This window comes from Salvelinus sp. IW2-2015, linkage group LG4q.1:29 (genome assembly GCF_002910315.2).
Source record: "Salvelinus sp. IW2-2015 linkage group LG4q.1:29, ASM291031v2, whole genome shotgun sequence".
Taxonomy (NCBI): domain Eukaryota; kingdom Metazoa; phylum Chordata; class Actinopteri; order Salmoniformes; family Salmonidae; genus Salvelinus; species Salvelinus sp. IW2-2015.
Window position 1 is genome coordinate 84901910 of NC_036842.1, and position 26413 is coordinate 84928322.

General features: G+C 41.8%; 2 protein-coding genes across 2 annotated transcripts; both read left to right on the top strand.

Annotated features, from left to right (window-relative positions):
• Window positions 1-5666: 5666 nt before the first annotated feature.
• samtor (S-adenosylmethionine sensor upstream of mTORC1) lies at window positions 5667-15370 on the top strand. Its single transcript, XM_023985962.2, has 5 exons — window positions 5667-5911; window positions 13424-13565; window positions 13849-13980; window positions 14159-14273; window positions 14642-15370. Exons 1-5 carry the CDS (start codon window positions 5749-5751, stop codon window positions 15272-15274), a joined length of 1185 nt encoding a protein of 394 aa, XP_023841730.1. The 5' UTR covers window positions 5667-5748; the 3' UTR covers window positions 15275-15370.
• Window positions 15371-18744: 3374 nt separating this feature from the next.
• Window positions 18745-25638, top strand: tmem168b (transmembrane protein 168b). The gene is made up of 5 exons (XM_023985963.2): window positions 18745-20099; window positions 20248-20553; window positions 20804-20946; window positions 22974-23248; window positions 23415-25638. The coding sequence occupies exons 1-5, from the start codon at window positions 19272-19274 to the stop codon at window positions 23960-23962; spliced, it is 2100 nt and encodes a 699-aa protein (XP_023841731.1). The 5' UTR covers window positions 18745-19271; the 3' UTR covers window positions 23963-25638.
• The last annotated feature ends 775 nt before the right edge of the window (window positions 25639-26413 follow it).

A 26413-nucleotide genomic window follows, 5' to 3' on the forward strand; every position in this document is an offset into this window, starting at 1 on the left:
CTCTCCCTGAGCGCTCTCGTTAAGTTGAAATACAGGCCTACCACTGTAGTGTCCGCAAACTTGATGATTGATGGGAGCGTGCAATGGCCACGCAATCGGGGTGAAGCAGGGAGTAAAGGAGAGGCTCAAACCACCTTGTGGGCCGCCAGTGTAGATCAGCGGGTGCGAGAGTTGTTACCATACCTCACAATGGCAAGGGGGCCGTCAGAAAGTCAACGTACTCGCAGTCAAGGGGGGGTCGATCGGATTGAACTGACGATTGTATGTAGGGACTAAGGTGTTAATGCTCAGCTGTAGTCGATACAAGCTATTCTAAAAGGTATTACCTTTGTCAGATGGGTTAGATGGAGTGGGCAGTGTGGGCGATTGGCGTCGTCTGTGGACCTATTGGGTCGGTAAGTCAAATTGAAGTGGGTCTAGGGTAGTCAGGTAGGGTGGAGGTGATATGGTCTCTGACCAGCCTCTCAAAGCACTTCGTGATGAGGAAGTGAGATGATGCGGGCTCAGTAGTTGTTAGCTCAGATCCTGAGCTTTCTGGGAACAGGGAACATGGTAGGCCTCTGAAGCAGTGGGATACAGCAAAGATGGGATAACAGGGATAGATTGAATATAGATCGTAAGAAGGACACAAGCCAAGCTTGGTCGCGCAATGCTCTGCAGGACTGGTGAGCCGTCTGGCCTGCAGAGCCTTGCGAGGAGTATATGAATGGTGTTTACTCCAGTCAGCTGCAATGAAGGAGAGAGCCACACGGTCTGGTAGGCCAGGGGCTTGTAGTGGGCACGAGAAGGCCTCTTAAAAACGCGGTAGCAAACCAGTTAATTTCGTCTGTCTGGAGCAAGACATCCTGGTCCGCGGACGCGGTCTGGTTGTCTTTTGTAGGCTGAGTCTGTGACCCTGCCAATAGACTCTCTGGTGTCTGAGAGTTGAATTGCGATCTAGCATTTCGATCTATACTGACGCTTAAGCTGTTGATGCTTGCGGAGGGAATAGCTACACTGTTTGTATTCGGTCATGTTTCCGGTCACCTTGCCCTGGTTAAAAGCAGTGGTTCGCGCTTTCAGTGTCGCACGAATGCTGCCATCAATCCACGGTTTCTGGTTTGGGAATGTTTTAATCGTTGCTGTGGGTATAACGTCTCCGATGCACTTTCTAATGAACTCGCTCACCTAATCAGCGTATTCGTCAATGTTGTTGTTGGACGCAATGCGGAACATATCCCAATCCACGTGATCGAAGCAGTCTTGAAGCGTGGAATCAGATTGGTCGGACCAGCATTGAACAGACCTGAGAGCGGGAGCTTCTTGTTTTAGTTTCTGTTTGTAGGCTGGAAGCAACAAAATGGAGTCATGGTCAGCTTTGGTCAGCCCTCCGAAAGGAGGGCGGGGGAGGGCCTTATATGCGTCGCGGAAGTTAGAATAACAATGATCCAGGGTTTTACCAGCCCTGGTTGCGCAATCGATATGCTGATAGAATTTAGGGAGTCTTGTTTTCAGATTAGCCTTGTTAAAATCCCCAGCTACAATGAATGCAGCCTCAGGATGTGTGGTTTCCAGTTTGCATAGAGTCAGATAAAGTTTGTTCAGGGCCATCGATGTGTCTGCTTGGGGGGGAATATATACGGCTGTGATTATAATCGAAGAGAATTCCCTTGGTAGATAATGCGGTCGACATTTGATTGTGAGGAATTCTAAGTCAGGTGAACAGAAGGACTTGAGTTCCTGTATGTTGTTATGATCACACCACGTCTCGTTAATCATAAGGCATACCCCCCATATATTTGTGTCATTCTCAAAACTTTTGGCCACGACTATACATTAAAACACAAACAGCAAATCCTACATATATACTGAACAACAATATAAATGCAACATGTAAAGTGTTGGTCCCATGTTCCATGAGCTGAAAATAAAAGATCCCAGAAATGCTCCATATGCACAAAAAGCAATGTTGCACAAATTTGTTTACATCCCTGTAACTGAACATTTTATCAAGATAATCCATCCACCTGACAGGTGTGGCATATCAATAAGTTGATTAAACAGTGTGATCATTACACAGGTGCACTTTGTGCCTGAACAATAAAAGGCCACTCTAAAATTTGAAGTGTTGTCGCACAACACAATGTCACAGATGTCTCAAGTTTTGAGCGAGCGTGCAATTGTCATGATGACTGCAGAAATGTCCACCAGAGCTGTTGCCAGAGAATTCAATTTTCATTTGGCTACGATATGCCGCCTCCAACATTGTTTTAGAGAATTTGGCAGTTTGTCCAACCAGCCTCACAACCGCAGACCACATGTAACCCCGCCAGCCCAGGATCTCCACATCTGGCTTCTTCACCTGCGGGATTGTCTGAGGAGTGAGGAGGTGCTGAGGAGTATTTCTGTCTGTAATAAAGTACTTTTGTGGGGAACAACTCATTCTGTTTGGCTGGGCCTGGGACCCAGTGGGTTGGTCTGGCTCCCAAGTGGGAGGGCCTATGCCCTCCTATGCCCACCCATGGCTGCGCCCCTGCCCAGTCATGGAAATCYATAGATTAGGGCGTAATGGATTTATTTCAATTGACTTATTTCCTTTTATGAACTGTAACTCAGCTAAATCTTTGAAATTGTTGCATGTTACGTTCATATTTTTGTTCAGTATATTTCATATCATAAGCCTAATAGTACTGTAGAGCTCTTTTTCCTTGCACACAATATAGCTGGATCGCCCTGTCCTGTTCCTAGGGGTCCACCGCCCTGCAGCGCCTCAACCCAATACACACCACTCAGCTTTAGGATCTTAGCGAAATATTCATTATTGGTTTTGGGTATGTTAAACCAAGGCCAGAGTGACAACCCACAGGACAGCAGACCCCCAGGGCTAGGATTGAGCAGCCCAGCAGCTAGTGATTGCCGAAATAGATATCTCCCCTGACGTGGGCATGTTTCAATACAGACTCCTTTTGTCATACTGTATTCCATATAAGGCATCGAGACCTTATGCAAATTGCTCAGTTTACCCTTAATCTTGTAACAAACAAATCTAGTGATACATAACTTGACATTTATGCCATCCATTGTGACATTGTGGGAGGATAACCAACCTTCCAATTAACGGCAATGCATTTCTAAGACCGCTATAAATGCTTGGTTACAGTTTCTTCTTGTAACAGTCTTCAGTATCAACATTTCCAAAAAACAAAAACAGGGAGAAGGGAAAATCTGTAGACATGCTGAGATAAAATAACATACTCTTTGCCAGAATTCAGCCAGCCTTCACAAGACCATAACATATGCAAATGCAAATACAACATATCCCTGTGTTTTACACCTCCAGCAAATGAATGACATTGCTGATTGCACGTAATTCAGTTTCACTGGCATATAGCATCTTCTGTGGAATGGTTTTAAACTGCAGTAATTTATGTCTGAGATTATATGAACATGACTGGGCATTCAAACATACAGGTATCTGTATACATTCATCATCATCAATAGCTTCTTCCAGGTCTTCCTCACATTTTTGTTTGACATGTTTTGTGGCATCGGGACAATCCTCTATCAACACTTAATACAGTTTGGAAATCAACAGAGGTTTGTCACACTGCCTTAAAATAGTTTCAATCTTTGAAGTATCTGGCTTGTCCAGAGAGAATAAAGTGATGTATCTTCAAAAATGTACCTCAGCTCTATCACAGACTGGTTTTCCCTGGCTGCCTGACCCTGCTGAGACCCCTGTCACCATCTGATCCTCCTAAAATGAGGCATGACTAAGAATTATATTATCTAAGAATAGAATCAATGGTTCAATAATTGAAATTACCATTATTCCCAGATCTCAGACTGTAGCTTTAAACTGAAACTGCTGTCCTGTAGCTACTGTAGGTCTACCCATCAATTCAAGATGGAACTTTGTATCATTCACTGATATTGTTAATATACTGCAAAAGTCACCTGAGCTTTGTAGATGGGTCTTCCCTGGCTGTCGGACCCTGCTGGGACACCTGTCACCATCTGATCATGCTAAGACATAATGAGCATAGTGTTGTGTACTGACTGTGCACCAAGATAGTGAAGACTAGAGCTGTTTATTACTGTGTTTGTGAGAAAAGTTGGAAATTAGCAGATCAATAACGTTACATTGCTATGCTGACCAACAAAAACTCACATTGCAATAAAAAAAGATCAGAATATCGTTCTTCAATTGTTTGGCCGCTAGTTTCATTGTTTGATTCAGGTCTGGTGTGATTGAGGTAAAAATAATAGCTAACGTCAGCCAACTTTTGGCCAGCTCTAACGGTACATCAACTGGCAAAAGCAAGCCAAGTTAATTTAGTTCTGTTGAAACAAAACAAAACAAAGGATACAAAACATTTCCATACAACAGCTTCACTGATGATGATAAGTAAATTCATGAGTAGCCAGTTTATGCTTAGCTTGCTTCTACAACTTGGAGAAAGAGCGCAACACATTGACAGCAACACACTGCCTCTGTTCAACTCTCCAGTGATGGTCCAGCCAGCCTTCCAGAATACCACAAACCCCTGAGGTGCATTATTGCTATTATAAACTGGTTACCAATGCAATTAGACCAGTAAATAGTCATTGTTGATCACACCCATGGTATACAGTCTGATACACCATGGCTTTCAGCCATCAGCAATCAGTGCTCGAACCACCCGGTTTATAAATGGAATTATATAGTGGGTGGTTTGAGACCTGAATGCTGATTGGCTGACAGCCGTGGTATTTCAGACCGTATAACACAGGTATCACAAAACATTTATTTTTAATGCTCTAATTATATGTTGGTAACCAGTTTATAATAGCAATAAGGCACCTCAGGTGTGTGTGGTATATGGCTAATATACCACGGCTAAAGGCTGTGTCTAGGCACTCCAAGATGGGTCGTGCATATGAACAGCCCTTAGCCGTGGTATATATATATATATATATATATATACCACACTCCCTCGTGCCTTATTTCTTAAATAATCCACGCTCTAGAATGCCCTTCAAACTAATCAGAAACAACTATTCAACAACGCCATGGAAGAGGAAGAGAGAACCAACTCGGCAGAAAATCTGTCTCCCTCAACGCAACGATTTTTTCCCCCGTCGTTTCGCCCACCAAGCAAGGAGTTTTTGTATGGATGTCAATTTGAGTGTCGAATTTGGTCAGCATAAAAATGAATGGATTGTTTGCTATGCGAGGTTTATGTAATCAAAAATACGTTTTGCAATGCTTAAGTTGTTATGAGTGTACTGTAGAAGTAGAACACGTGACATCACGGCAACTTTGAGAAAAAACACTTTATATCGGAGTTGTCTCGAGATGGCTACACATATTCATGGTATGGGGCTACACTCAAAAAAGATTACAATAATGAGATGTATCCACTAATCTAAAGAAAAGAAAGCCGGGAACTACACAGCCCGCCGTTCCACTTTGTGGACAACGACTCCCATTGTGGGCGGACTCGGAGAGACATGTATATTGTCAGTATGTCCATAATCTTTTGTATAATTCAATTTAAACAGCAAACAGCACATGCAACTGTATGCTGACGCTACAAATTCTATAAGAAGGCGTTTCTGTTTTCAGCTCTGTGATTGGTCATACAGTTGTCAACTTCACAGTATATCTGTCCAGGCGAACCAATCAGCGCGCGCGTATTTGGCTAGTGGATCGGGTGCGCGGGGGCCGACACCGGTAGCTAGCTAGTGTAGCTAGATGTGAAGGAGGAGAAGAAGTGTCGTAGGACTATGGACCCGGTGAACAATGCAGAGACAGGAGAGACAGAAACCGAACTGGAGCCGTGCTACGTTCTCATTCCGAAAGAAACGCGGTGCAAGAAGAAGGAGCAGGAAAAACTGTCCGGAGTCGTCAAGAACGTCCATAGAAAACTGCGAAGAAAATACCGAGAAGGTACGCTAGCTTTGCTCAATTCAGGGGTAATTTACGGCGTCTCTCATCAAACGGGCTATTTAAATTGATCGAAAACAAGGCCCGGATTAGGTAGCTAACGTTATTTCCTATTTTTGGGGCCTTGCACAAACTGCAAGTGACTGGCAACATGTCAGGGTCTCGCTGCTCTACTGTCTAAAAAAACAAAAAAACATTGTCATGCAATCATGGGACATGTGCCTAACGTTACATTCACTCAATTTAAATAAGGTTAAACTAACGCTAGATCAAGGCCGCCTCTGAACATTTCAATCTGCAGTGTGCACTTTTAACGAAGCTATGTTTGTCCCTCATTAGATGATTTGGCAGTCATCAATTTAAAAAAATAAAATAATCGCGCATCTTACAGCCAGCCATACAGTGATTTGGTAAGGTTGTTCAATTGTAACACTGGATCATGGGTACTAGCAAAGAGATCAACATGGGTTGTATGGCATTTTGTTTGACGTCATGGGGTGTATTCATTAGTCGGACTCCGTTGCAAAATGTTTTATCTATTGCAAAATGTTTATCAACGGAAACCGTTTACTCCAATCGGAAAACGTTTTGCAACAAAAACGAGAGTTTGTATTGGACAAATTCAGGTCCCTCTCCGTTTGGTTCCTATAGTTTATTTTGCAAACGTTTTGCAATGGAATCCAGCTAATGAATACACCCCGGTTCTGAAACTGAAAAGAACAAGACCCTACAAGTAAAAACTCAAGTTCAGGCTCATCCATTATGTGATGTTATTAGACACCGACATATGCCAATAGTATGAGCACATATCATCCAGAGTTGCTGAATTGAGATCCCTGTCTGTTTTGAACAAACATTTTCTAACATGTCCTTCAAAGTGCAATCGTCGTCCGGGTTTGGCCTGGGTATGCTGTCATTGTAAATAAGAATTTGTTCTTAACTGACTTGCTTAGTTAAAAAAAAAAAAAAAAAGTGGACTCTGAAAGGTCTGATGCCTAGTATTGAGACGGAATCCTATCTCCTTGTTATTAACTCCAATATTTAGGTCCTTTCATTGAAAACAAAGGTAACGCAAACATGCTTTTCACTATTGGACCCTTCGCAGATCATTGGTCACAAACCAAACACCATAAAGAGGTCAGAAGATATAGGCGTTTCTGGTTCAGTTCACTTTATTGGCCTTTGCAGGAATTTGTCTTCCATTCAGATGTAGGGCAGGCGGTACAGACGTAACCAATGGAGGAATCTGCCAGTAAACATATTCCTAATAGGGCTGGGAATTGCCAGGAACTGTACGATTTGATATTATCACGATATTTAGGTGCTGATACGATATGTATTGTGATTTTATTGCGATTGGATGTTCCAAAAATATTGCTCACCATACAGTGCCTTCAGAAAGTATTCATACTCTTTGACCTTTTTCCACGTTTTGTTACAAAAGGGGATTAAAATAGATTTGATTGTCCTTTTATTTGTCAATGATCTACACAAAATACTCTATCAAAGTGGAAGAAAAATTCTAATGTTTTGTATAAAATTTTTGAAAAAATACACCATCTTGATTTGGAAAAGTATTCAACCCCCTGAGTCAATGCATGTTAGAATCACCTTTGGCAGCAACTACAGCTGTGAGTCTTTCTGGGTAAGTCTCTTAAGAGGTTTCCACACCAGGATTTTTGCATTTGCCCATTTATTTTCAAAATTCTTCAAGCGCTGTCAAATTGGTTGTTGATCATTACTAGACAACCATTTCAGGTCTTGCCGTAGATATAAGTCAAAACTGTAACTTGGCCACACTTGTCCTGCTGAAAGGTGAATTCATCTCCCAGTGTCTGGTGGAAAGCAGACTGAACCAGGTTCTCCTCTAGGATTTTGCCTGTGCTTAGCTCCATTCCGTAAAAAAGAAAATGTATCCTGGAAAAGCTCCACAGTCCTTAAACGATTACTATTATACCCATAACATAATTCAGCCACCACTATGCTTGCAAATATGGAGAGCGGTACTCAGTAATGTATTGGATTTGCCCCAAACACAACTTTGTATTCAGCACCAATTTTTTTGTTGCTTTGCCACATTTCTTTGCATTATTACTTTTGTGCCTTGTTGCAAACAGGATGCATGTTTTTGAATATTTTAATCTGTACAGGCTTCCTTTCACTCTTTTAAATTAGGTTAGTATTGTGGAGTAACTACAATGTTGTTGATCCATCCTCAGTTTTCTCCTATCACAGCCATTAAACTGGAACTAATTTAAAGTCACCATTGGCCTCGTGGTGAAATCCCTGAGCAATTTCCTTCCTCTCCAGCAACTGAGTTAGGAAGGACACCTGTATTTTTTATAGTGTCTGAGTGTATTGATACACCATCCAAAGTGTAATAACCACCATGCTAAAAATGATATTTAATGTCTGCTTTTTTATTTTTACCAATAGGAGCCCTTCTTTGCAAGGGAATGGAAAACTTACCTGTTTGAATATGTTTCAAATTCACTGCTTGACTGATACAATTACAGTTGAAGTTGGAAGTGTACATACACCTTAGCCAAATACATTTAAACTCAGTTTTTCACAATTCCTGACATTTACTCCTAGTAAAAAATTCCTGTCTTAGGTCAGTTAGGATCACCACTTTATTTTAAGAATGTGAAATGTCAGAATAATAGTAGAGARTGATTTATTTCAGCATTTATTTCTTACATCACATTCCCAATAGGTCAGAAGTTTACATATACTCAATTAGTATTTGGTAGCATTGTCTTTAAATTGTTTAACTTGGGTCAAACGTTTTGGGTAGCCTTCCACAAGCTTCCCACAATAAGTTGGGTGAATTTTGGCCCATTCCTCCTGACAGAGCTGGTGTAACTGAGTCAGGTTTGTAGGCCTTCTTGCACGCACACGCTTTTTCAGTTCTACCCACACATTTTCTATAGGATTGAGGTCAGGGCTTTGTGATGGCCACTCCAATACCTTGACTTTGTTGTCCTTAAGCTATTTTGCCACAACTTTGGAAGTATGCTTGGGGTCATTGTCCATTTGGAAGACCCATTTGCGACCAAGCTTTAACTTCCTGACTGATGTCTTGAGATGTTGCTTCAATATATCCACATAATTTTCCACCCTCATGATGCCATCTATTTTGTGAAGTGCACCAGTCCCTCCTGCCACAAAGCATCCCCAAAACATGATGCTGCCACCCCTGTGCTTCATGGTTGGGATGGTGTTCTTCGGCTTGCAAGCATCCCCCTTTTTCCTCCAAACAAAGATGGTCATTATGGCCAAACAGTTCTATTTTTGTTTCGTCAGACCAGAGGACATTTCTCCAAAAAGTACGATCTTTGTCCCCATGTGCAGTTGCAAACCGTAGTCTGGCTTTTTCATGGCGGTTTTGGAGCAGTGGCTTCTTCCTTGCTGAGCGACCTTTCAGGTTATATTGATATAGGACTCATTTTACTGTGGATATAGATACTTTTGTACCTGTTTCCTCCAGCATCTTCAAGCTCCTTTGCTGTTCTGGGATTGATTTTCGCACCAAAATGCGTTCATCTCTAGGAGACAGAATGAGTCTCCTTCCTGAGCGGTATGACGGCTGCGTGGTCCGATGGTGTTTATACTTGCGTACTATTATTTGTACAGATGAACGWGGTACCTTCAGGCCTTTGGAAATTGCTCCCAAGGATGAACCGGACTTGTGGAGGTCTACAAAAAAAAAWTCTGAGGTCTTGGCTGATTACTTTTGACTTTCCCATGATGTCAAGCAAAGAGGCACTGAGTTTGAAGGTAGGCCTTGAAATACACAAATGATGTAAATTAGCCTATCAGAAGCTTCTAAAGCCATGACATCATTTTCTGGAATTTTCCAAGCTGTTTAAAGGCGCAGTCAACTTAGTGTATGTAAACTTCTGACCCACTGGAATTGTGATACAGTGAAATAATCTGTCAACAATTGTTGGAAAAATGACTCGTCATGCATACAGTAGATGTCCTAACCGACTTGCCAAAACTACAGTTTGTTAASAAGACATTTGTGGAGTGGTTGAAAAATGAGTTTTAATGACTCCAACCTAAGTGTATGTAAACTTCCGACTTCAACTATATGTGTTGGGTACAGAAATTAGGTAGTTTTTCAAAACTCATGTTAAACACTATTGCACACAGTGAGTCCATGCAACTTATTATGTGACTTGTTAAGCAAATGTTTACTCCTGAATTTAAGGCTTGCCATAACGAAGGGGTTGAATACTTATTGACTCAAGACATTTCAGCTTTTCATTTTTGAAAAACATAATTCCACTTTTACATCATGGGATATTGTGTGTGTGTGTGTGTAGGCCAGTGACACACACAATCTTAATTTAATCAATTTTAAATTCCGGCTGTAACACAACAAAATGTGGAAAAAGTCAAGGGGTGTGAATACTTTCTGAAGGCACTGTCTGCTGCAGAGGGACGAGAGAGCATGCAAACTAGTTTTGATCAGTCATGGAAATAAGTGCTGAAAACAAATTGGCTCCCTATTTTAAAAAGAGTACAAGCTATGAAGGAAAAATATTGTTTAATAGGATACTGTACATACATTTCTTTAAATATCCTGACATGTAACTTATCGTCCCCTCCCCCATCACTAATTTCTAACAGACTGTTTATCATGAGGCAAGTCTTCTCACATCAACTGCAGCTATTTTGTTTGCGTTGCAGCAATGCATGACCCCAAATGAGCTAATCTTACAGAGTGTCCAGTGCCACAGTTTCAGTTTAAGTTCATTGTGTTAAGTTATTCTACCAGTTGAATGGTTGATTTGCCCTGTGCTCTTATGTTGTGATTATCAAACTGGGCAGCGTCTAGGGCTAAATTCAGTCCGTAGCGCTGAACAGCTGCGCTACAGCGCGATATCAAATGTTAAAGGCAATGTTCCCRTGTTAGCAGAGACAGCATTCAAGGTAAACGCTGCATATGTCGGCTCAATCGGAAATTACCTTTTAAAATTCAATTGCGCTGTAACACCAAACTTCAGAGCTACGGATTGAACCCAGCCCTATTAGTATTTTTGCTCTGCAGCCTGTTTGTTTTGTTCAGATGCCGGGCGGCTAAAAAAATAGCTGAATGGTATGCATGTACAGTTGAAGTCGGAAGTTTATATATACTTAGGTTGGAGTCATTAACTCATTTTTCAACCACTCCACAATTTTTTTTGTAAACAAACTATAGTTTTGGCAAGTCAGTTAGGACATCTACTTTGTGCATGACACAAGTCATTTTTCCAACAATTGTTTACAGACAGATTATTTCACTTATAATTCACTGTATCACAATTCCAGTGGGTCAGAAGTTTACATACACTAAGTTGACTGTGCCTTTTAAACAGCTTTGAAAATTCCAGAAAACTATGTCATGGCTTTAGAAGCTTCTGATAGGCTAATTGACATAATTTGAGTCCATTGGAGGTGTACCTGTGGATGTATTTCAAGGCCTACCTTCAAACTCAGTGCCTCTTTGCTTGACATCATGGGAAAATCAAAAGAACTCAAAAAAATTGTAGACCTCCACAAGTCTGGTTCATCCTTGGGAGCAATTTCCAAATGCCTGAAGGTACCGCGTTCATCTGTACAAACAATAGTACGCAAGTATAAACACCATGGGACCACGCAGCCGTCATACCGCTCAGGAAGGAGACTCATTCTGTCTCCCACGAACTTTGGTGCGAAAAGTGCAAATCAATCCCAGAACAGCAGCAAAGGACCTTGTGAAGATCCTGGAGGAAACGGGTACAAAAGTATCTATATCCACAGTAAAATGAGTCCTATATTGTCATAACCTGAAAGGCCGTTCAGCAAGGAAGAAGCCACTGCTCCAAAACCGTCATAAAAAAAGCCAGACTACGGTTTGCAACTGCACATGGGGACAAAGATCGTACTTTTTGGAGAAATGTCCTCTGGTCTGATGAAAGAAATAGAACTGTTTGGCCATAATGACCATCTTTGTTTGGAGGAAAAAGGGGGATGCTTGCAAGCCGAAGAACACCATCTCAACCGTGTGCTTTGCTGCAGGAGGGACTGGTGCACTTCACAAAATAGATGGCTTCATGAGGATGGAAAATTATGTGGATATATTGAAGCAACATCTCAAGACATCAGTCAGGAAGTTAATGCTTGGTCGCAAATGGATCTTCCAAATGGACAACGACCCCAAGCATACTTCCAAAGTTGTGGCAAAATRGCTTAAGGACAACAAAGTCAAGGTATTGGAGTGGCCATCACAAAGCCCTGACCTCAATCCTATAGAAAATTTGTGGCAGAACTGAAAAAGCGTGTGTGAGCAAGGAGGCCTACAAACCTGACTCAGTTACACCAGCTCTGTCAGGAGSAATGAGCCAATATTCACCCAACTTATCGTGGAAGGCTACCCGACACATTTGACCCAAGTTAAACAATTTAAATGCAATGCTACCAAATACTGAGTGTATGTAAACTTCTGACCCACTGGAATTGTGATGAAAGAAATAAAGCTGAAATAAATCATTCTCTCTACTATTATTCTGACATATGACATTCTTAAAATAAAGTGGTGATCCTAACTGACCTAAGACGGGGACATTTTACTGGGAYTAAATGTCAGAAATTGTGAAACTGAGTTTAAATGTAATTGGCTAAGGTGTATGTAAATTTYCAACTTCAACTGGTATGTAGATATGTAATTGCAATAATCACACAAAGTAATAAAAAAAAAGTAGCATTCAACAGGTCCTTTCCACTTTAGCAGAAGGACTGGMTAGCTGATGCTCTTGAAAATACCCTGTCAGCTGACACCATGATTGGTTAATAAGTAAAGCATGATCTGGTCTGCTTGGCATTGCTACCACAGTAATCATGCTTTGTACTACTGCTGTTTATTCCAGCCCGTCTTGTTGTCGTTTCATTTCTGCAAATCTGATATAGTTTTATTCCCCTATGTGGTCATGGGATTTCTTCCTTATCAGCGTGTTTGCTCTCGAAACACACATTCTGCTGCGCGTCTGGGAAGACCTGCTGCAGGGAATTTGTGAAGATATAGACCTAGGAACAGAAGTGAAGACATCTTGAAAATCCAGTTTTCAGATATGCCAGACATAATGACGAGTAACTGTTTTGAAAATGTTGAAGCAATGTTGCGTCAGCAGTGTTAGCCTGTGGTGTTTTCATCAGAAGGGCTGAACGATTGTGATTCCTCTTGAATGAATGGCCACACTTTATAAGTAGGTACATTCATGTTGGCTTATTGTGCACTCTACGTACGTACTATGCTTGTGTGTTATTTTTAGGAACAAAACTAACAGTACTAACTTTCAATTCCTGCCATTTTATAATGAAGAATTTCAATGTGATGAAATGGGAAAACAAAGCATCAGTGTCTGGGCCACTTTCATGTAGCCTACAGTGCTTAATAGTTTTACTATATGTATGTCATACTGTATGGTGTGATTTGGTTGGGTTTGTTAACTTTGTTTCAACCTCCTGCTGCCTGTTATCTTTCCACAGTGGGGGATTTTGAGAAGATCTGGCGAGAGCACTGTGAAGATGAACAGACTCTGAGTGAATACGCCCTGGCCATGAGGAACCTGGCTGACAACCACTGGGCCAAGACCTGCGAGGGAGAGGGGCGCATCGACTGGTGTCGCAGGTAAAATAGTCCCCCACAAAAGGAGACCGTGTAAATAACCCTCTGGCTGTGTTGTACTAGCTCAGAACTCCACTGCTCTATGCTTACTCCGATGACTCATCCAGCCCTTTCGATATCAACACTGTGGGGTAAATCCTAACTTCTGCTTGTTGAATTTTCACTTAGTCATGCATTGATTCCAATGGAAAGTTAGGATTTGCCCTATTTATTTCTTAGCATATCACTGTTTTAACAGTAAGGCATTAATACCATTATGTGTGACGTTTCGGGACTATTTCTCCAGTGTTTGCCAGGAGTATTTTCAGGATGGTGGGATGAAAAGAATGTTGGAGAAGGATGAGAAGAGTGCCAGGCTTGCCATGGCCATGTCGGCCACAGCTCTGAGTGACCAGCCCTATAGCTCCTCTATCCCCAGGTACTGTATTGTGACAGTGTTAAATCAAACATGTCCATTTTTATCTGACTATTTTGCTCTGTTTCAGCATGCTCTGTTGTGTGTTCATATTGACACATCTTACCTCTATTAGCTACTGCTATCATTAARCATTCTTACTCTGTCGGACTTAACGCTAACTTAACGCCTCTGGTTGAAGGTCTGTCCCCCAGCTTGGTAAAATGCGGCTGCTGGACGTTGGCAGCTGTTTTAACCCCTTCCTGAAGTTTGACGAGTTCCTCACAGTCGGTATTGACATAGTGCCTGCGGTCGAGGTATGTACTATTACTGTCCGTGATCACTCCCTCGGTCCCAGCTAGAAAGTCCCGACTCTTACTGTCTTACTCACTAATTTGCTGCCGGGGAAAAATGCCTAGTTAAATACATTTWAAAAATGTCAGGAATATTCATTGTGTGAATATCAGACCACAGAACAATGCTGTCCCTTGACAGTAAGTGTCAACAGTTGATGGGAATGAAACCTGACCTGCTGTGAAGGAACTGGCAGAATATTAGCATCGAGTGATTTTGATAACTAAATGGATTAAGAACAGTGGGTCTTAGATATGGGTCTAAAATGCCACTGCATGATGAGAACAACTTGTGTTACTCTAAAGTATCTGTTTCTACCCTTTCCCCTCAGAGTGTATACAAGTGTGACTTCCTCAACCTCCAGCTCCAGCAGCCTCTGCAACTGGCTGGCGACACAGTGGAAGCCTTCCTGAGACAGCTGCGTAGCCCCATCGACGCCCTGCCTGCCCAGCTCTTCCACGTGGTGGTCTTCTCCCTGCTCCTCTCCTATTTCCCCTCGCCTTACCAGCGCTGGATCTGCTGYAAGAAGGCCCACGAGCTGCTGGAACTGCACGGCCTGCTGCTCATCATCACCCCAGACTCCTCCCACCAGAACCGCCACGCCCTCATGATGCGCAGCTGGCGCGTGGCGGTGGAGTCACTTGGCTTCAGGCGCTGCAAGTACATCAAGTTCTCCCACATGCACCTCATCGCCTTCCGCAAGGTGTCCCTGGCCACCACCAGCGACCTGGTCAGCCGTAACTACCCCGAGATGCTCTACATCCCTCAGGACTTCCAATCCCCCGAGGAGGAGGACTACACCGACGTGCCAGTTCAGGCGCGCTCCGACTTCGAGGACGACCAGCTGGCGTGGGGCTTCATGGAGCTGCCCGACACGCCATATGACTCGGATAGCGGAGAGAGCCAGAGCAGCTCTGTGCCCTTCCTACACGAGCTGGAGGACCCCATTCTACTGCAGAGCTGAGCTAGACCAGCTAAAACCCTACTAGCTACTCTCTTCTTCTCTTTTACCAGTTCCAATTCGATCCCTACCACTCCTCTTGGCCATAACCCTTCAATGTTTACAGATCTGTAACGTGGAAGCAATATGGGTGACGCTTTAACGCCACACTACTTATACCTATCCAGAGCCTTCAGACATGCAACATCGAGTGGTTAGGCCCAAGGGGGAGGGATACAGTCTGTCTGTACACAACTGCTGCGCTACCAAATGAACCTGCTGCATTCTTCTCACACTCCTCCTCTTCCTTAACTAAACAATGCAGTTTGCACAGAGTGAAAGAAAAAGACGTTTACAGAAGTCAGTTAATTTTTTCGGTATCTTTGATGGTTAGTCACTCAACACAACACAATACACACACACACACACTTCAGTAAATAAGGTAGTTTTTAAAAATAAAAACTTGGTCGCTGAATACTGAGACTGAGTAAGTCTGCCCCTTGKTTTTTTTATCCCATCTTTGATCTCACTCTACTAACAGAAGAAAAGCAATCTTTACTCCTTCAAAGGCTTTTTCTTAGTAGTTAAACAGTGAATGTGCTTCAGTACCAGCAAGCCGCTGACTTTAAATCCCTCTTAAATGGACTGATACCACAGAGGTTTGTCAAGTTTGGTTGGAGTGGAGCGATTGAGATGTTAGTCAGATGAGGCTAGACTTTCTCTAATTCTTGGTGTGCATTTTAATTTTTTAAATTAAGAAAAATACATTGTACCCTCAGCCAAAATGTTTTGATTTGTTCCCTTTTGAACACGTGTCTTGTCCAACACGATGTGTGACAATGGCGTTTTAATTCAGCATTTTTTGGGGCTGATCTCATGGCTCTTTTACAATAGATTTGTAGCATTTTCAGAACTTTAAGATAGGTGTACGTAACTACTTTTACTAATGTGAAACTGTTAACCGTGTTTTTCTCATTGTGTAACATGGTACGAGTTGTGAAATAGTCATTGCTCTCTTTTCTGTGCTGGTGTGAAGAAACTGGTTTTAATTCATCTTAATTTACCTTCAATGTTGTAGCATTTTAGTTTTAGCATTTTTTGTCATTACATCCTTGTTTGTAATCACTTTTTTTTTCTGTAATATTATTTAGGATACATTATCAGATCAATAATATGTCTGGATTAATGTCTTTGCTTCTTTATAGGTAGCTGGTAGCTTCTCTATGGGTACTGGTAACATATTCCAAAAAAGAAGACTGCCTGTCAGTTGCTGTTCATCTCTTCCTTTACTCTACATCGTATCTGAGGACAGCAACATTTGCCTTAAGCATTTTTACATTTTTGTCATTTAGCAGATGCTCTTTTCCAGAGCGACTTACAGTAGTAGTAAGTGCATACATTTTAATACTTTTTTCATACTGGTCCCCCGTGGGAATCAAACCCATAACCCTGGCGCTGCAAGCGCCGCGCTCTACCAACAGCTACATGGGACTAGCATTAGTCATTTCTGAATTAAAAATATGAATTGTTTTTGTATGATTTTGTATTTTTTCATTCATGGGTTGCTAGTATAGGTGTAGTATCAACAAATATTGAGTCATTCATTGCATCAGTAAGTACATTTTGACTATATCACTTTACACATGAAAGTACTAAATGTGTACTCTGCTTAAGTTTTAACTCCGAACAATTTAAAATTATTTTGTTATGAGCGCTCAAACAATTCCAAATGATTCACCTCAATGAGGTTTTGCACTAATACCCTGCTGTCTCATCATTAGTCATGCAACTTCTGATCCCATCAAAGTGCATTTTAGCAATAGCCAGGTGTATCCTGAAAGTACTGTATCTTATGGGGAATGGTATTTATGTTCCCCTTTTTAGTGTGGATGTGTGTTGTAATGAACTTGTCTGTGGCACTTTATTTCATAAATAGTAGATGAATCTCTCAGTTGCCATGAGTCATGTGATTCCTGTCATGGGGGATTTAGGATTAGGTCTCCTAAATGGCATCCTATTCTTTATGGGCCTTGCTCAAAACTAGTGCACTATATGGGGAATAGGGTGCCATTTGGGATGCTACACAAACAACCATAGTCTTATTAGTATAAACAGTATGATGTACATCAGGATACCTGTAATCCTAAAGGTGCCTTCTTACTTATCCCCAGGCCATACTGTGTTGGAAAACTCCCTTCACTTGGCAGCATTCAACGGGCTTCTTTTGCCAAATGTTTATGTGCAACTGTCCAAATGAGCTACCTACTACCATCTACAACTGCAAAGTATCATTGGCTCAATGTTTTACCCTAAGAACAATGTATTTTGTTTAAATTTTTCATTAATAATTACTTTGCGTTCAATTTGCTCTAAATCTGTTAACTTTCTGGTCAGWTCATGTTTGGTGTACTTTCAACTATTTATCTTTAGTAACAGAAAATACAAAATACATTTTCTCATTTTAGTTCATTTTCTTGAGCGTTGTCAATTGTACCAGTTAGCATTTAGGAATACATCTCATCTGTCTTCCAATTACTTGCATGAATAGCTTCATTTTCAGTATTAAGGATTTCGACAATGTGTGCATTTTTTTTCTCTTCTCTCTTTTATAAATGAATGGAAATGCAGTGTTCATGTGTGATTATTGTGTCCTCTTCCATTCACTGTTTTCCTATAGGACTGAAGTAAACTAATTCGAGTCATGGTATTGATTAGCTAGTAGATTGTACGGGTTACTGTAATCCTTTCATTAGCTGTTACAGGATAGGTACTGTTTGGCGTAGCACAGACTTTTCGACCAACCTTAACTTGACGATACCATCTTCGTTCTCGATTCGGCCAAACAKGTATCTTCTAAAATGTCCAGTTTCAGGTGGTTCGTTTCTATTTAGAAAATCCTCTGTTATTAAAATGTTTTTGCTTCATGAAGTAATCCAATGATGGGTACGCTACGATCTGTTTCTATTTCAAATCTTCTCTCATTGATCGACACCAGTGAGTGTCATGACAAACGGCAGTTTCGGGTGGACTCAACCTTCTCAATCAATGAGAGAAGATATGAAGTAGACAAGATAGTGGTATATGCATTGTTGGATTACAACATTTGTATTTATTTTAATACTGGAACATTTTCTAAATTCAAGGGAACCACCTGCAACTGGACACCAACATTCTAGAAGATACATGTTTGGGTGACTCGAACGAAGAGGGTATGGTCAAGGTTGGTCTAAAATTCTCTGCTACGCCAAACAGTACCTGTCCTGTAACGGCTAATTGAGCATCACATTAGCCCGTTACAATCTGCTGACTAGGTGTTGATCATGTTAGTTAGGGCATAAGTATATCAATGTGTAGTATGGTTTAACCTATATTGATAAAGTAATTGTAATATTCAGTGGAATAGCCTCATTTACAGTACGTCTAGATTTATTGATTAGTCATCACACTTTATGAATTTCCATACTTCGACTTTCCTCTCCGCCACTTTGTACTACTGATTTGCCGTAGTGACGTAGTCGCCGTTCTAGTTTGATGGCGGCAGTCATTTGACCGAAAAGTTTTCGAAGTGGAAAATAAGTATTTTTGTCTCCTGCTCCTTCAAGTGAAATAAATTAATTTGGGCTAGCTAGGTTTGTATGAGACGTATCTATTTACACACGAAAGAAGAGAAACAGCAAACGGACCATGTAATCAAGCGTACCATCTGCAAGTCGTACAACTGCAAGCTAGCTACCGGCAAATCATGTAGCTAGCTAACTAGCAAAAACCATGTAGCTAGCCAACTAGCAAAAACTAGCTAAGTAGCTAGTAACTTCTAGCTAACGTTAGCTAGCTTAGACTACCTATCACTAGCTCAAAGTTTGCTGCTCTGTTAGTTCAAGGTGGCTAGCTAGTGAGTGACTTTTTTCGCCATAGTCTTGTTAGCTTAGTTAGCTTCATGGAAAGGTTTTAATTGCCTCTGAACTGTTAACTAATAACGTTACCAGCTGTAACTAACTGTTAGCTACTCCTACATATCAAAATGTGTCGCTTACGGTACTGTGTCAGTCACTGTCTGCATGCAGCGATGACCAGACTGGAGGAGGTCAACGGAGAGGTTAACATGTGGTCCTCTGTCAGATGTCTGGGCTACCTGTCTGGTCTGAACCTGCTGGTGGCTCTCTGCCTGGGGCTCTATGTGCGATGGGAGAAGACTGAGGAACCCATGATTCTCATCATATTTGTTCTGGCCCTGTTTGTCCTCGGGATAGCAAGCATACTGTACTATTACTTCAGCATGGAAAAAGTCAGCCTGAGCCTCCTCCACCTGTGGTTTGGCTTCCTGCTTGGCCTCCTGTGTTTCCTCAACAACCCCACTCTGGAGAGCAACATCAAAGAGCAAGCCACCAACTACCTCCTGCTGGCCAGTGTTGTCTTGAGGACGCTGTGGGCTCTGCTGGAGAGGATGTGCGGCTGCACCAGGTACCGCCCTGCCTTCCTCACCTCAGCAGAGGCCCTAGAGCTGGCAGGCTTTGCCATCGCCAGTACTGTCTTATTCATCCAGAAGTCCATGAGTGTAGTGGTGCTAGTGGTGGCCCTGGCTACTCTGATGGTGGCCCTGCGCATGAAGGCTCTCCTGGCCCTGCCCAACCTGGTCTGCTTCTCCATCATCACTGCGGTGCTGTTCTTCAAGGCGCTGGGCATCACCACCAACCCCTTCGCCCTGTCATGTTTCTTCAGCCAGCTGATCTGCGACCCCTTGCTGGACGTGTACTTCAGTGGGCTGTCGGTGACCGAGCGCTGGCTGCCCTACCTTGCCTGGAGGGGGCTGTGGCGCAGGCTGTCCCTCCTGCCTTTGCTCCTGGCGGAGGTGATTTGAATTAATTTGATTTGATACATTTAAAATGAATATAGAGTTTCCCCAGCCATGTGAGTACAATGATGCACACAAAAAATAATTGAGGATAAAAACACAGAGTCAACAGTAGACTTACTTCCATTGTGGTCCTTGTTCCCAGGTGGGCTTCTTGATCCTGGCAGCCCTGAAGCTGGTGGACCTGGACCGGTGGTACCTGATGATCCCGGGCTTCATGCTGAGTGGGGTGTTCTGGGCCATCTGTCACGTGGTGTTCATCATCACTCTGTGGGGCTTCCACACCAAGCTGAGTGACTGCCAGAGGGTGTGTCTGGCCCAGGGAGCCGGGAGCAGCTGCCTAGACAAGGTTATGGCCTCTAAAGGAGTTAGACACTTCTGTCTCATCTCTGAACGCCTGGTGCTCTTCAGTCTGGTGTCCACCGTCATCCTGGCTGCTTTATCATGGCAGGTATGTCTCCAGTCATTGATATAGCACTGTTATTCAGTCCAGACCAGCTATGTTATACCTTAATGGCTCATATAACTTAGTCTGTTTGTTTTATTGATAAGCTATGTTAACTGGCGTAAAAGAAATTGAGATTGGACACTTTCCCATAGTTTTTGAGGTCATAGATATTCAGAGCCATCTTCTCAACTTAATAGTCCTACTTTTTTGGTTAGTGTGTGAATGTGACCCATTGTGTCTGTCTGTGTTTCAGTCCTCCAGCAGTATCTTTATGAGTATGCTCCTGCTGGTCCTGGCTCTGGAGTCTCTGTTCCACGGCCTCTTCTATGAGCTGGGGAACTGCCTRGGCGGCACATGTGTGGGGTATGCAGTGGTCATCCCCACCAACTATTGCAGGTAGGAATGTATGGATAGTGGACACCCAAATATATACAGTACCTTCAGAAAGTATTCACACCCCTTGACTTTTTCCACATTTTCTTGTTACAGCCTGAATTTAAAATGGATTAAATTGAKATTTTATGTCACTGGACTGTACACAATACCCTCATAATGTCAATGTTTTATTTTAAATATTTATAAATTAATTAAAAACGAAAAGCTGAAATGTCTTGAGTCAATAAGTATTCAACCCCTTTGTTATGGCAAGCCTTAAGTCCAGGAGTTAAAAATTTGCTTAACAAGTTACATAATAAGTTGCATGGACTTACTCTGTGTGCAATAATAGTATTTAACATGATTTTTGAATGACTACCTAATTTCTGTACCCAACACATAATTGTAAGGTCCCTCAGTCGAGCAGTGAATTTCAAACACAGATTCAACCACAAAGACCAGGGAGGTTTTCCAATGCCTTGCAAAGAAGGATACCTATTGGTAGATGGGTAAAAGAAAAAGCAGACATTGAATATCCTTTTGAGCATGGTGAAGTAATTAATTACACGTTGGATGGTGTATCAATACACCCAGTCACTACAAAGATACAGGTGTCTTTCCTAACTCAGCTGCCGGAGTGGCAGGAAACCGCTCAGGGATTTCACCATGAGGCCAATGGGGACTTTAAAACAGTTACAGAGTTGAATGGCTGTGMTAGGAGAAAACTGAGGATGGATCAACAACATTGTAGTTACTCAACAATACTAACCTAAATGACAGAGTGAAAAGAAGGAAGCCAGTACAGAAAAAAAATATTCCAAAACATGCATCCTGTTTGCAACAAAGCACTAAAGTAATACTGCAAGAAATGTGGCAAATAAATTTACTTTACTACAAGAGCACAAAATGGGTAGGCTACATTTYAAGCTGTTGATGTAAAGCCAGTCAGGTGAGAGGAAAAAAAAGTTTATGTTTTAATTCAAGGGGCGGTGTTGTATTTTGAGACAGGCTTGATTATGCAAATAGGCAGAGGGATAGCCTACATTATCAAATTCTCTGTATGGTAATAACAATTCATTATATTTTGTTAAGTGGTTTCTTGCATCTCACAATACAATGCAATTTACAGTCACCTATTTGGCCCATGGTGTTACAGATCAAGTAAAAGATCATTAATTAATGTCAAGCCCTTCATAATCTAAAAATGTTTTCTAAAGGTCTCATGCAATGTAGGCCTGCATTGAACACCACATATTAGAGGGAACATTGGTATGCTTGTAATCATTAAGGACTGGGGAGTTTTTCAGGATAAAAAATAAACGGAATAGAGCTAAGCACAGGCAAAATTCTAGAGGAAAACCTGGCTCAATCTGCTTTCCAACAGACACGGAGAGACCAATTCACCTTTCAGCAAGACAATAACCTAAAACACAAGGCCAAATATATACTGGAGATGCTTTACCAAGACGACATCAAATGTTCCCGAGTGACCTAGTTACAGTTTTGACTTAAATCGTATTGAAAATGGCTGTCTAGCAATGATCAACAACCTACTTGACAGAGCTTGGAAGAATTTTTAAAATAATAATGTGCAAATATTGTACAATCCAGGTGTGGAAAGCTCTTAGTGACTTACYCAGAAACACTCACAGCTGTAATCATTGCCAAAGGTGATTCTAACATGTATTGACTCAAGTGTGTGAATACTTATATAAATGAGATACTATTGTATTTAATTGTCAATACTTTTTCAAAAATTTCTAAAAACATTTTGTTCACTTTTTCACTTTGTCCAGGGGTATTGTGTGTAGATGGGTAAGGGGGRAAAAATATTTAATCCATTTTGAATTCAGGCTGTAACACAACAAAATGTGTAACAAGTCAAGGGGTATGAATACTTTCTGAAGGCACAGTACAGTACAAACTATACTATACTTACTCAACACACGGGCGCATACTTTTCTACAGTCTTTAATTTCACATACCCTTACTGCAATCATCCTCACTCCTTCCCTTCTCTTCACCCTTTCATTCCCTCTCCCTTGCAGTCCTGATGGGCAGCCCACTCTGTTACCTCCGGATCAGGTACATATGTTGAACATGCATTCCACGGGCATGTTGAACAGTATACAGAATTTCTTCTCCCACCACATGATCGAGACGTTCGGCTGCGACTACTCCACCAGCGGGGTGACTCTGGAAGCCCTACAGGTGAAGCTCAAAGCCTTCATGGAGCTCTGCACAGCCGATGGGCCTCGCCATGACACCTATGTGGTGTTTTACAGTGGGCATACCCACCGYAGCGGAGAGTGGGCACTAGCAGGTACCAATCACTTAGAAGTTTTGTCATTCTGTGAAGCTCAGTTACTTTAACTCACTCTCTGTAGCACATTATTTTATGGTACTGAAACCACAAAATAAAGTACTATCCACCACAGCATTCTACTGCTCTCTCTCTAACTYTGCCCTGTGCTGTGGTTGTCTGTCAGGAGGGGGCACCCTTCAACTGGACAAGATCCTGGAATGGTGGAGGGAGAAGAACAGTGACTCCTGCTCCCGCCTCATCCTGGTCCTGGACAGTGAGAACTCCCTACCCTGGGTGAAGGAGGTAAGGAAGGTGGGGGGGCTTTATGTGGCGGTGCAGGGGGCCCAGCTAGCCCGAGCCACGGATATTGAGCTCCAGGACACCCCTCAGCTTGGGGACTTCACCTCTCAGTGGGTGGAGTACAACTGCAATGCAGACAGCACTGTCCAGTGGTCGGAGAGGGGAAGGACTGTCACCGCTGCCTACGGCATCTCTAAGCACTGGAGTGATTACACACTGCACCTGCCCACAGAAAGTGATGTCACTCAACACTGGAGGATGTACTTCCCCAGGATGACCTACCCCGTGGTCCAGTTAGCGCTCTGGTGTGGGGGGCTGAACCTGCTTTGGCTATGCAGTGTCTGCCTACGGTGCCTTAAAAGGGTCAAACTCAACTGGTTTCCCCCGGCCATACTAGACACTGGCCAAGGGTTCAAGTTGGTAAAATCTTAGAAATTCACCTCTGTATGATCCATACTGTCTAAGGCTTCTTCACTTTGTATTTACACGTTTTTCACCGTACAGAAATGTTTTCTAAATCAGTTTTTGTAATTGATTGATTGGTTGTGTGATATTGATCGCTGAGTTTTTAGGACCCTCAGTGAAGGCAGCTGTTGATTGTGAAATCTTAAAGGAAACTTCGGGAGTTTGGCAATGAGGCCCTTTATCTACTTCCCCAGAGTCAGATGAACTAGTGGATATCATGTCTCTGTGTCCAGTATGAAGGAAGTTAGAGGTCACTAGCATTAGCACAATGAGTGGAAGTCTGGGTATCTGCTAGCATGCTGAAATCCCAAGGTTTCCCTTTAATGACTAACTAGACAGTTACAGATAGTGTGTGAGCTATATGTTTTGCTTATGTGTGCTAAAGTACAAAGTTACTGATATGAGGTTCCTGATTTTGATATACTATGGTATTTTGATGTAGTACTACATGTTTCTATCCCAAATTATTGTTTGGCTATTCCTTACAAGTCATTCTATAGATTCATTAGTGGTGGTTATTTGATTAGAGTTTTATTTTAAATCAATTCATTTCTAGTCTTTTGGTGGGTTTATTGGGGTAGTTGTACCGTTCTCTGAACTCCAGTTGTACCTGCATATTCCCACCTTTTTTAAACTTTTCTATTAATTCAATCTCTCTAAAAATTCTAATTGAAATGTATACCTCTTTTTCCCTGTTTATCACAATTTCAGGCTGAGAAGCCCTGCTGCTGTAGTGAAGTGGTATCATATTGTCACTCTCCCAGATTGGATTTTCAAACAACAAAAAGTTGCAGTGGTTACACTGATTGCACTATTCATGAATTATGACCAATGCATGCCCCCATCCAGCTTTGTAAATCTGATATTTTTCACAAATGGCCTTTTTGTCCCTGTTCAAAAAAGGATATCAGGTTACTAAGATATTGTATTACGATAATAGGTATTTAATTTATTTTCAAGAGTGGAATGTGGATTTCTAATTCAATACTTTCATATTTGATTGCTATCCATGTGTTTCCATACACCTAGGCCTATTTGTATATTCAGCTTTTAATTAACTACTTAATGTCAAAGCTTTGAAGAATATCGAAAGGTTGCTGGATCGAATCCCAGAGCTGACAAGGTAAAAATCTGTCGTTCTGCCCCTGAGCAAGGCAGTTAACCCACTGTTACCTGGGCGCCGAAGACGTGGATGTCGATTAAGGCAGCACTCCACACCTCTCGGATTCAGAGGGGTTGGGTTAAATGCGGAAGACACATTTCAGTTGAATGCATTCAGTTGTACAACTAACTAGGTATCCCCCTTTCCCTATCACTGCTGTTTCACATCTGCTATTCATTTATTTTGTATGAATAACTTTGTTTATACTGCTTTTGGGACGTCTGGTATCTACTATAATTACCTCAGGGAGTCTGAGGGTTGTTACTGTACCTATACTGATTGCACTACCTGGAGGAATATGGACCCAATGTAGGATGTGATCTTGCATTTATGCATGATTGTGTTCTGGGGTTTATCATATCATATACAGTGATTTAGATATGCAAGCTTAGCCTAATCAACTGTATATGTATGGACATGTTTTAATCTTAAGCATTGATGGAAGTCTCAACTATGCAATAAAAATGGAGATTTCAGTGTTTTTAATTGATTGATATACAGACACATTATGGTACTGTTTCAGTGGACATATTATGCACTCTGCTGGTATGCAATAAACTAGGCCTGTCTATTCCACTTTGCTGTGAAATGCATACACTGGCAGTTCTTTTCTGTAATCGCTTCATAAGGTCATTAAGTGTCAATTAGTCTGTAATGCAGCCAACCACCTCCTTTCAGGCTATCAGAGAATATTATGCGAGATATTGACGGAGTTTACGGATTTGGAACAAACTTAATGTTAATGCAGTGTTTTTCAAATCAGGACCCCCTAGTCCTGGGGACTCACATACAGTGCCTTGCTAAAGTGTTCATCCCTTTGGTGTTTTTCCTATTTTCTTGCATTACAACCTGTAGTTTAAATGTATTTTATTTGGATTTCATGTAATGGACATACACAAAATAGTCCAAATTGGTGAAGTGAAAAAAATGGAAAGTGGTGCGCACATGTATTCACCCCCTTTGCTATGAAGCCCCTAAATAAGATCCGGTGCAACCAATTACCTTCAGAAGTCACATAATTAGTTAAATAAAGTCCACCTGTGTGAAATCGATCTGTCACATGATCTCAGTATATATACAGTCGTGGCCAAAAGTTGAGAATGACACAAATATTAATTTTCACAAAGTCTGCTGTCTCAGTTTGTATGATGGCGATTTGCATATACTCCAGAATGTTATGAAGAGTAATCAGATGAATTGCAAAGTCCCTCTTTGCCATGCAAATGAACTGAATCCCCCAAAAACATTTCCACTGC